The sequence below is a fragment of the Antechinus flavipes genome, chromosome 5 (genome assembly GCF_016432865.1).
Source record: "Antechinus flavipes isolate AdamAnt ecotype Samford, QLD, Australia chromosome 5, AdamAnt_v2, whole genome shotgun sequence".
Classification (NCBI taxonomy): domain Eukaryota; kingdom Metazoa; phylum Chordata; class Mammalia; order Dasyuromorphia; family Dasyuridae; genus Antechinus; species Antechinus flavipes.
Window position 1 is genome coordinate 272,441,418 of NC_067402.1, and position 12,254 is coordinate 272,453,671.

General features: G+C 41.3%; 1 protein-coding gene across 1 annotated transcript in view; it reads left to right on the forward strand.

Annotated features, from left to right (window-relative positions):
- The window catches only part of APAF1 (apoptotic peptidase activating factor 1), an 89,437-nt gene that overhangs the window by 28,967 nt on the left and 48,216 nt on the right, over positions 1-12,254 (forward strand). Inside the window, exons 11-14 of the mRNA XM_052001616.1 lie at positions 776-889; positions 1,580-1,764; positions 6,270-6,396; positions 8,669-8,794. Of these exons, the coding sequence (XP_051857576.1) occupies positions 776-889; positions 1,580-1,764; positions 6,270-6,396; positions 8,669-8,794 (552 nt within the window). The remainder of the gene's footprint in view (positions 1-775; positions 890-1,579; positions 1,765-6,269; positions 6,397-8,668; positions 8,795-12,254) is intronic.

The window sequence follows — 12,254 nt, forward strand, 5'->3', positions numbered from 1 at the left end:
ATACAGTATCGTTGTAGAAGTATATAATGATCTCTTCTTCTGCTCATTTCACTCAGCATCAGTTCATGAAAGTCTCTCCAAGCCTCTCTGTATTCATCCGGCTGGTCATTTCTTACAGAACAATAATATTCCATAATATTCATATGCCACAATTTACCCAGCCATTCTCCAATTGATGGGCATCCATTCATTTTCCAGTTTCAAGCCACTACAAACTGGGCTGCCACAAACATTTTGGCACATACAGGTCCCTTTCCCTTCTTTAGTATCTCTTTGGGATATAAGCCCAGTAGCGATGCTAGCCTTTTTAAAGAAAAATGATGGAAAACTTTTTTTTTTTTAACATCACCAATATTTGACATTTTTGCTTCCACTTCTCCCAAAGAGCCATCCCTTTCTGGGCTTTACAGTTGTTTCTGAGGTTGAAGGAGCTTTAGTGTTGTTTGCATCTTTGAATTTTGGTGCTCTTTGGCAAAGTCCCCATTCTTTGTGTCCTAATTAAAGCTCTGTTACTTCCTTCATTAGATTGAAAAATCAATTGGATGCCTTGCTTACATTGGTACCTCTATGTTTCAGGGTTTTGCAATATTAATTTAACTTTTTAAACTCTTTAAATGAGTGTAAATAGAGTTAAATTGACTCATTAAAGCCATATCAGTAACTTCTTTAGTTGTTTTTGCGTTGCTTATTGCATTTGACAGGTATCCACACATTATGTGTAGGTACATGGGTGTCTCTCTTTTGGAAATCTAAACTGTCTTCCCCTTTATTTTAGGAGCTTTGTGATCTATTGTTTTCCCTGGATTGGATTAAAGCAAAGACTGAGCTTGTGGGACCTGCTCATCTGATACATGAGTTTATGCAGTATGGCCATCTATTGGATAAGAAGGTATGTACCCAAGTGAAAAGTGAGAGCTTGAATGACTTGCTTGGATGTTGTGATCTAGCTTTAATAATGGGACTAAGTAGAATAAATGGGATAAGAAAATATTCCTTTAAAGTGAAAGCTCTTTGAGGAAAGGAGCCAATTTTTGATTTGTCTTTGTGTCCCCAGGACAGGGCTTGACATATAGTAGTCACTTAATAAATATTTATTGGGTATGAGGAGGTGGCATGAAAAGAGAAAATAGATTTTTGTTAATTAACAGCATTAATTTTGTTAATTGTGAAAACAATTAAATCAGCTTTTGTTCTTCAAGTTGATCATCTTTCTCTATAAATTTGATTGTTGGCCTGTCTTCTTGGTTTTTCTTGAAGTTAGGATAGGTTATGGGGATCTAGAGTATTATAATTGTTATGACAATTGTTATTATTTTTATGCTTGTTATGGTGATTATTTGGGGCAACTTTAAGAGGATTATTTCTTGTCTTAAGAAAATAAAACTGGCCTAAATGTAGGTACCTGGCTAATCAAGCTTTTACTAGATCTATTAAAAACCATTCTGAGAGAGATCACTGCACATTAGTTCAGAGAAAAGAATGTTTCCTTCAAGCCTAAAAAATGAGACCACAGAGATATTTAGAGAAAGAGCAAATTTTAGATCTGCTTTCATTTCTGAGTGATTTTAATTTGCCACAGGATTGCACCATTCGTGAGAATTTTCAAGAGTTTTTATCTCTCAATGGACACCTTCTTGGACGCCAGCCATTTCCCAATATTGTGCAGCTAGGTCTCTGTGAGCCCGAAACTTCTGAAGTATATCGGCAAGCCAAATTACGAGCCAAGCAGGAGGTCGACAAAGGGAGGCTTTACTTGGAATGGATGTAAGTTAGTTAAGACAGACTCTGAAAACAGGTGAAGTTAAAATCATGCCACAGATTTCTAAGTGGCAAATACTGAGAGAGGATTTTGAGATCCTGAAGGATGCTTTGGCTTTTATTTATTTTTTTTTCAAAGCAAAGCTACAGGTTTTATTTATAGATTAATAAATAGAAATCTTAGAACATATAAAGATCATAGATTCTGATCTGGAAAAATCCTCAGAGGTCATTCTTCTCATTTATTTATTTATTTATTTATTAATTTATTTATTAAATTTTATTATAGCTTTTTATTTACAAAACATATGGATGGGTAATTTTTTAATACTGACTCTTGCAAAACCTTCTGTTCTAAATTTTCCTCTCCTTTCTCCTCTCCCCTCCCCTAGATGACAGGTAGTTCAATACATGTTAAATAAGTTGCTTTGGCTTTTTAAGAGTCAGTTTTTAAAAAGAATCCCAGCCATTCAAAAACTTCCATGAAAGTTAGGATAGTGAGGGAGAGAGATGGGAGTCCATGGTCTAGGAATGCCACTTTCCAGTGCAAGTCTGGCCTCTTCTCTGAAGCTTGGAGCCCGGGAAGGACCAACAGATGCCGAGAACATTCTGTGTCCTGCCAAGGCCGTACAGGGACTCCTGGTTTTGTGGCTGGCTCTCTGAGACCGAAACAAGCTCCTTCGGGGAGGAGAAGAAACTCATTCTATCAGTCATGGGAGGTGGGGAAATAGGCAGTTGGAAGAGCTCAGGGCATGAGTCCCAAGAGTGGGGTTTGAGCAGCCCCAGATCCTCAGCTAGCTGGTGACTTGGAGTAGGCCTCCCTTTGCTCATCTGTGACTTGGGGGTGCTGATCCTTGCACTGTCTGCTTCCTTGGTGGGTCTGCCTTGTATTTATGGTGCATGTGTCTTCCTCTTTGTCCCTCTCCAGATAGTGCCTGGTGTGCATTCGGGACTTAAGCGATGCTAGAGTGAATGAGTTTGAGGAAAACAATTTGTAAACTTGAATATATCCAGGGCTCCTCAATACGCAACCTCCCTATTTCTTTTATTTTATTTTATTTTTTTAAATTTAAATTTTATTTTATTTAATAATAACTTTGTATTGACAGAATTCATGCCAGGGTAATTTTTTACAACATTATCCCTTGCACTCGCTTATGTTTCAATTTTTTCCCCTCCCTCCCTCCACCCCCCCAAAAAAAATGGCAAGCAGTTCTATATATGTTAAATATGTTGCAGTATATCCTAGATACAATACATATTTGCAGAACCGAACAGTTCTCCTGTTGCACACTCCCTGTTTCCTTTAAAAAGGAAAGTTCCCACATCCAGCCATTCTGGAGAGCAATTTGGAACTATGCTCAAAAAGTTATCAAACTGTGCATACCCTTTGATCCAGCAGTGTTTTTACTGGGCTTATACCCCAAAGAGATACTAAAGCAAGGAAAGGGAGCTGTATGTGCCAAAATGTTTGTGGCAGCCCTGTTTGTAGTGGCTAGAAGCTGGAAAATGAAAGGATGTCCATCAATTGGAGAATGGTTGAGTAAATTGTGGTATATGAATGTTATGGAATATTATTGTTCTGTAAGGAATGATCAGCCGGATGAATACAGAGAGGACTGGGGAGACTTACATGAACTGATGCTGAGTGAAATGAGCAGAACCAGGAGATCATTATATACCTCAACAACGATACTGTTTGACGATGTATTTTGATGGTAGTGGATCTCTTCGATAAAGAGAGCCTTAATTGATCAAAGATGGACAGAAGCAGCTACACCCAGAGAAAGAACACTGGGAAATGAATATAAACTGCTTGCATTTTTGTTTTTTTTCCTGGTTATTTTTACCTTCTGAATTCAATTCTCCCTGTGCAACAAGAAAACTGTTCGGTTCTGCACACATATATTGTATCTAGGATATACTGCAACCCATTCAACATGTAAAGGACTGCTTGCCATCTGGGGGAAGGGGTGGAGGGAGGGAGGGGAAAAATCGGAACAGAAGTGAATGCAAGGGATAATGCTGTAAAAAATTACCCTGGCATGCATTCTATCAATAAAAACTTATTTAAAAAAAAAAAAAAAAAAAACAAAGTTAGCAGAGAGGAAGAAAAAAAAAAGGAAGTTCCCCCTCCCCTTCCACTCTTGGACTCCTTCTTTCTCCCTGCTCCCCGATCCCATGATCTCTTTCTGTTGGTTTCCTACAATAGCCTTCCCAATCGTTCCCTGGTCATCTCCAGTTTTCCCCCTTCAGTGGCCCTCTTTCTTCCTGCTCTCTCAGGACCACGGCCTGCCCTTTGAGGCCCCCTGCCCTCCCTTCTGTCTGCACCTGTTCCTGGGTCTTTTGTCCTTCCCTGTGTGTCCTTTCAGTGCTGGTTCTCCTTTCTCCCTTTGCTGCCTTTGCTCCCTTAGCTCCCAATCTTTTCATGCAGCTTTCTCCCACAGCATCATCCTTGGCTCTGTTTTCTTCCTAGATTCCCAGAATAGGGAAAGGGGGGAGAGCCAGGCATTGTGCTCAGAGCTTAACCTCAGGAGTTGGGGACTGTGACGATTCCCACTTTACAGTGGGGTGAGCAGAAATGAAGGTCCAGCCAGTCAGGATAGGAGGCAGGATTTGAAATCTGGTCTGACTCCAAAATATCATTATCTGTATCATCAGATACAGATGAGCTGGTAAAGAAGTGTGCTTCACCCATTGTGTCAGCAGCTGCCTCAATACCAGATATCTGGCTCACTGCTCCTCATGTCTCCCACTGAACTATTCCTGAGGATCTCCCCATACAGTCCTCGGACTGAGCTCCTTGATCCATCGTCCTTGGTGTGTGGCTTTGCCCCATTCCTGACTCAGCTTTAGGGTACCTCCTTTCCTGAGGCCTTTTCTGGTCCCAGCTGCCCAGGCCCTCCTTCCATTCCTGTATCTACTTAGTATTGACCTGTCTATGCATGTGTTGTCTCTCAGGGACAGATTGCAGATAATAGCTGGAGTTTTATAGTCGGCAAAGTACAGGACGCAGATAATTTCATTTGATTCTATAAAACCTGGAAAAAAGATACTGTTATTAACCCCATGTTTCAGATGAGCAAACTGACGTTTGCTCAGAAAACACAGTTAGTAGTGCCCATGGAAGGATTTACATCTCGGTCTTCCTGATTATAAGTATAGTGTTTTATTCCAGTGCATCCTTTTTTTTTTTTCTATATGCTCCCTTGAGTAGAGGAGATTGAAAAATCAGTGTGGATTTTGGTGGGTAGGTTGCTTATACAATTAATTTTTTTTGTTTATGTATGATTATTTTTGAAAATACACAGTTAGGCAAAGAATCTCAGTTTTGCCCCTATAGGGAATTCCTAGTGTGGGAAATGCTTTTCACAAAACAGATTACAACCAGCTTGTGATTTTATATATCATGGAACTAATCACAAAATTCCAGATCTGGAAGGGACTTCTGAGGCTATTTTGTTTATATCATCTCAATGGATGGATCTCGGGTGTTTAAGCTGTTCCCAAGTGGACGCCCAGAACTCTGCCCTCTATTTTGCTTTTGTGCTGCAGTTGTTATTGTTCACAAAGGCGATTTCATCTTTTTGCCAAGCTCCCTATTCAGATCTTGCTTGTGATTTAGAATTGGAGAGAATGGCTTTGGTTGTGAGGAAGTAAGGGCCTAAGCCGCTGCCCTCCAGCCAGCTGTGATAGTGGTAAATGGAGAAGTGAGCCCTGAAACTTTCTGCTTCCAAGACTTCCTTCCCACAATTCTCAGCTCACCAGCTTTCGTTTTATTATTAGTAATCTAATGAATCATTAATAATGAACAACAATAACCAAACCAGAATAAAAAGTAAAATGCAATTGGTTTCTTAATTTACTTGCATTGGGATAAAATTTAGAGTACCTAGCACCAACTACTTATTTATGTAGCTACATTTTTATTTATTTATTTAAAAAAATTTTTTTAAAATAACTTTTTATTGTAGAACCCATGCCAGGGTAATTTTTTACAGCATTATCCCTTGCATTCACTTCTGTTCCGATTTTTCCCCTCCCTCCCTCCACCCCCTCCCCCAGATGGCAAGCATTCCTTTACATGTTGAATAGGTTACAGTATATCCTAGATACAATATATGTATGCAGAACTGAACAGTTTTCTTGTTGCACAGGGAGAATTGAATTCAGAAGGTATAAATAACACGGGAAGAAAAACAAAAATGCAAGCAGTTTATATTCATTTCCCAGTGTTCTTTCTTTGGGTGTAGCTGCTTCTGTCCATCTTTGATCAATTGAAACTGAATTAGTAGCTACATTTTTAGACAAGAATTAAATTTTTAAAATTTTATTTCTTTTGGTATTCTACATTTGAAATCTGCATTGGGTATGTTCTATTCAAAGATGAGAAATGTATTTCTAAGGAGGGTGAAACAGGTTCCTATGTATCAGAAGATGATTCAGTTATATTAGAAAGTGTGGTTGCCAAGGACTCTCATTTACTGGAGCTTCTACTTCTTTGTATCTAGAAACAAAAAAAACATCAAGAAACTCTCCCGTTTAGTTGTCCGCCCCCACACAGATGCTGTTTACCACGCCTGCTTTTCAGAGGATGGGCAGAGGATTGCTTCCTGTGGTGCTGATAAAACCTTACAGGTGAGACAGAGCTGGTGTCTGTGAGAGGCGGGAGGCTCACTGGGGAGGAGATGGTGTTGATCCTACAAGGTGAGGAGACAAGCATCAGAAGCCCCCACCTGGGAACAGGCTTGGCTCTCAGGGACGTTACATCATCTTTTCCTCTGGAGATTTTTAAGGACAGTCTTATCTTTGAAGCCCTCCCCTGCCTCTTTCTGACCTGCTCATGAACTTGCTGGCTGGTGTGGAGGGGGCTTCCACACCTCCTCAGTTTAGTTCTCCCATCAGTCTAGCCATCCCCCAAATCCCCAGGCATATGTAGCAGCTCTCTTCGCTCTTCTACCCACATCTGTCTTCTACCTTCTCTATGAAAAATGGGCTGGAAGGAGAGTGAGCAGTAACTCCAGTGGTTTCAGCTTGATGCACTATCTGTAACTCTGAGGGTGGTTCTGCCTGTAAACAGCAACTGGCCTGTGTTATTTTCTAAAGTGAGTTCATGACATTTGCAAGGTGTTTATTTTTAAAAATTAATGTTGAGCTTTTTCCTTTAACATCTCAGTCATATGTACCTTCTCTTGTATGGGTACATAAAACCATTCCTCTCTTGCATGGAATGGTTAAGCAAAACCCTTTTATATCATGACTATGTACCATTCTGCATCTGTAGCCCCTTCCCTTTCTACTCAGTAGGGGGCATGCTTTGTCCCTCCAGTTCTCAGTCTGGCTTCCTTTTAGTGTTGTTATCATTTACATCATTGGAGTCATTGGGGATGTTTTCTTTCTGCTTCTTCCAACTCTGTACTGTTTCATGCCATTTGGCTTATATTTCTCTGAATTTCATACTTTCATCATTTTTAATGACAACATAATTCTGCATTACATTGTCATTCTCTAATTGATGGACAACCCCTTTTTTTGAGAGAGAGAATGTGTGAGAGAGACACACACAGAGACAGAAACAGAGAGAGACAGAGACAGAGAGTGTGAGTTAATGAGTTGTGTGTGTGTGCATGTATGTGTCTGCCAGAAAGAGTGCTATTATATCATTGCCCATCTTTGATTTCCCTGGGGTATATGCCTATCGGTAGGAGCTCTGGATCTTAAGTTTTCTGACTTTTGTACCATGATTCCAAATGATTTCATTCATTTTTCAATAAAAGTAGATATTCTTGTGATGGTGGCTTCAATTCTGAAGGATACAGGATTGAATGTTTTGAATTTTTATAGACATTTATCTGGTGGATAGAGTGCTAGACTGGGAGTCTGGAAGATCTGACTTCAAATCCAATCTCAGATACTTATTAGCTGTTGTGACTCTGGACAAATCAGTTACCCATCTGCCTCGGTTTCCTCAACTGTAAATTGAGGATGATAATAGCCATTACTCACAGGGTTGTCAGGAGGCTTAAGTGAGATAATTTTAAAGTGTTTTAAACTTGGGGAGCTATAAAACCTGTGATTTTTTTTTTTTCTACCTAGGAAAGCAGTCTCTCCTCATGCAAGTCTGAATTTGCTCTGTAATTGATAGGCGTGGAGAGTTGTATAGGCACTGAATTTATCCCTGTTTGTTTGCATGCTATTTCCCCCATTAGAATGTGAGCTCTTTGAGGGCAGGCCCTGTTTTTGCTTTTTTAAATATCTCCTTTGTTTAGCACAGTACCTGGTGCTAAGATAGGTTGAACCTTTGATAAAGCTTGATTGATGGAAGTTACTTGACTAGAATTGCTGTGTGTGTGTGTGTGTGTGTGACCAGAAACTAGGCCTTCTGCCTCCACTTTGCCCTTTTTATTGGTCATGCCTTAAGGCTTCCCTGTCATTGTTATTTTCGTAGTAGTCATCATCATCATCATCATCATCACTATCATGATTTTTCCTGACATGCATTTAATTCTGCGTCCTGCAGGGGTCAGCATTGCAGTTTTCATTTTTTGAGTCCTGGAAAGACTGAGCTTTCTGCTTGGAAAATGGTAGAGAATAGTTCCCCTACAATTATGCCCTTCTACTTTCTGAAGTGTACAGATGTCTTAATGATAGCTAATAAATGACAGATTGTTCACTAAAATGAAGGGAGTCATTTTTTTACCAGAAAAAATGAATATTTTTGAGTAGTTGTTTGCCAGCACTTACTTCATCTCTGCAGTTAATATGTTAAGATGATGCTTTGACAAAAATTTCATTGTAGGATCCCAGTTCCTTTCTCCCTCCCCCCCTTAGGTTCAGTAAGTTGACGATGATGGAAGAACTGATTGTGGGTTTTTTTTTTTATTTTTTTTATTTTTTTATGCTTATGCAGGTTCTGAAAGCAGAAACAGGAGAGAGACTCCTGGAAGTCGAGGCTCATGAAGATGATGTGCTTTGTTGTGCTTTCTCCAAGGATGATAGATTCATAGCAACCTGTTCAGTGGATAAGAAAGTAAAGGTAGGCAGATGCTTTGTCTGGTGGCTTGAGGTTACAGTGTCATGGGTGGTTTTCCCTTCCTGTATTGTCTTTATTCCTCTAAAAGTCCTTCTCTGATTACTTGCCATGGACTGGAAATGATCCTAGGTGGTGCTGGGAATCTCAAAGGCTTTGAGTAAAAGAGAGTAAAAGCTGGAAAGGCTTTGAGTATAAGCCTGGTGATAGACTGCATGTCTTGTTTATGGATTGACCTAGGGAAGCTCACACCCATTATCTGGTTGGTCACAGGCTGGTACGTTTTTTGGTCACAGTAACTCTTAAAGCCCACTTTCCAAGTTGTACAGTGTGCATTGATGAAGGGACTGCCTACACTAATGAAATTAGAGAACCTTGAATTACTGGATTATGTATTTCATAATAGAAAGGTGAAAGCAGGTGGTGTAGATCCCAGTTTGTTAAATTGTGGTTTGTGACCCCCAAATGGAGTCTTGTAACTGAATGTGGAGAGTTGCAAAATTATGATTTATTTTCCTTAAATGTTTGATTTGCATACCTATTTTATATACCTACATACCCAGGGTCATGTAAAAATTTCTCAGGCAAAAAAGGATTGCAAATGGAAAAAGTTTAGGAAGCTCTGGTGTAGATCACTGAAATTGGAGCTGGAAGACTTGGGTCACGTTGTGATTCTGCTACTTATGATTATTGATGTTTAGTCAACAAGGATAATAATCGACCATCTTAGACCTCAGTTTCATTGTCTATAAAATGAAGGGGTTTGACTAGATTAAATAAAAGTTTCTTATTCTGGGGGGTCATTCCATGGACTTATCCCATCTTTGATGTTCAATGGCATAAAAATGACATCTTTATTTTCTCTAAACTTTAACAGAAATTTAGCATTTCCTTCACTTATGAATTTTAATAACATCTGATTTTGAGAAGGGGATCCAAAAACTTTGTCAGAATGCCAGAGGGGTCTATGATACCGAAAAGGCAGAGAATCTCTAGGCGAAGTGGTCCCCAAGACTTCTGGCTTTAAATCTTCTGGACTCTTTTAATGTTTTTCTTGTGGACGTGAATCTGTTCTGCCTGCTGCGAGATGGCACACTGGAAAGTGGTTTCATTGCTTTGTGGAACACCAGAGATTCTTAGCTTATTCCACATGTAGATGGTTTTCGGAGGTTATTGAAACTCCAGAGGCAAAGATGAATGTGCATATTCTTAAATTACTCTTCTGCATATACTTTTAAGTAAAATGTTAATTTGTATTAAAGTGTTGGCCTGTCTTGTTGTGCAGCGTGTGATTTGTGAAAGAGTTTCATTCAATGTGTAGTCCCTAATGGATCATAATCAAAGTACAGCTTGTCACAGGACTCCGTGTATACAGAGGGAAAGTCATGGATTTGCTCGCTACTCTTTCCATTTGGTCTGTAGCCAGGATGTCTCCACACGGCACGATAGAGAAGCTGAGGCTGGCATCTTCTCCACAGGCCGCCTGCGGGGAGAGAGCAGGGATGGATGGGTTCTGGTCCTGGCCTAGACTAGTTCTGTCCAGGCCCATTGGTGAGGTGGCCTCTGGTCCTGGGATCATGTAGCGGCTTCTTGTATTCCGTGACCTTCTCAGCAGGGAGGGGACCCAGGAGAGCTCCCTGGGGGCTTTGCACACGCCCACCCACCACCTGTCAGGATGCTTCACCGAGCCATCTGAGAGGCTCATCTTCAGACCCTGCCGTGTGACCTGGGGCAGAGAATCTTGGATTTGGAAACAGTGTCCTGCTATGCAAGTTATGAGTTACCACTAGAGTCTGGGCCTTCGTTTCCTCATCCGTAAAATTGGGAGATTAAGGATTTTTTTAAGGAAATAAGAAAATAGAACGGAAACCAATTATATTGACATAATTGTCAAAATTTTAAAAAATACATCTGTGGGGACTCCAGGTTAAGAACCTCTGAGCTAGAGGCACCCGAGGGCCTTTCTGGAGCTGCACCCTGTGATTGGGTGATCTGCTCGGGGGCCGAAGTCCCCTGGCCTCTGGCTCCAGTTCTGTCAATAAGTCTTTAGTAAGCACCTGCCATGTACCCCAGAGGCCGCTAGGAGGCGCCGTAGTGCAGATCCCAGGGTCCACATTGGGGAGGCCGCTAGGTGGTGCTGTAATGCAGATCCCAGGGTCCATTTTGGGGAGGCCGCTAGGTGGCGCCGTAGTGCACAGCCAGGGTCCACATTGGGGAGGCCGCTAGGTGGCGCCGTAGTGCACAGCCAGGGTCCAGAGTGGGGAAGGCTCATCTGCTGGAGTGCCAATCTGGCCTCACTTACCTGCTGTGTGGCCCTGGCAAGTCATTTCGCCCTGCCTGCCTCAGTGACCTCCTCGGTAAAGGAAATGGTAGAAATCTCCACCTCCCTCTCCGCCCGCCCCCCCAGTATCTAGGCCAGGAAAACATGACTGAAACAAATGAACAATGAATGAAAAGCAGAATCTTAGTGACCCTGAGTTGGGCCCGGTCTGACTTGGCCCCGAGAAAGCTGAAATCCTTCCTGAAATTCACCGGGGGAGTTCTCAGTCTTCATTGGTTGACAGAGGCACTGAGTGAACTACCCAGTTTTGATTTGTGTGGGTGCAGTACAAACGTAGAGGCCGCTAGGGGGCGCCTCAGTGCGCACTGCACCTGGAGTCAGGAAGATCTGAGTTCAAATTCAGCCTCACACTGACTGGCCATGTGACTGGGCAAGTCACTGAACTGCTGTTTGTCTTAGTTTCCTCATCTGTAAAAGGGCGACAATGACAGCATCTTCTCTCAGGGTAGTCATCAGGCTCGAATGAGGTAATAATTGGAAAGCTCTTTGCAGAGCTTAGAGCACTATATAGAGGATAACTATTATTATTGCTGTTAATATATCATTGCAATAGCATGATGAAAAGAGATGATTAAAGCAAGTAGTGCTCGGAGATCTCCTGGTCCAATCCTTGAATCTTACAGATGCAATCAAAGGCAGAGAAGGGCTCAGACATAGTAAGAGGCAAAGTGAGGATTGGAACCCAGGTCCTTTGATGCTAAATCCAGAACTCTTTAACTTGTCCTGAATTCCTTGCAGCACTCTGCTGAAGCCCCATCTTCTGTAGGCTGCCTTTCCTTGCTTCTCGGATGCTAACTTTCTTTTCTGAGGGTCTCTTTCTGTCAGTTCTATGTATATTTTGTCTCTCTTCCTTCCTCCTTCCCTCTCTTTGTCCTACTTCTTCCCGCCCCCCCTCCCCCCCATCTCCTCCTCTCTATATGGTCAGATATTATGTATATACAGACTGTATCCATATATTGTCTCCTAAGGGACAAGCCTCGGGTTTTCTCTTCTCATTTCCCGGGCTCAGCACACAGTTAAGCATTAGCAAATACTTGTTGGTTCATTAATCAGTGTTTTCAGGAAAATTGTAATTATGTCTAAAAAGACTCTCCTGGGTAGGCTAGTGGGGACATTTCCTTCTTT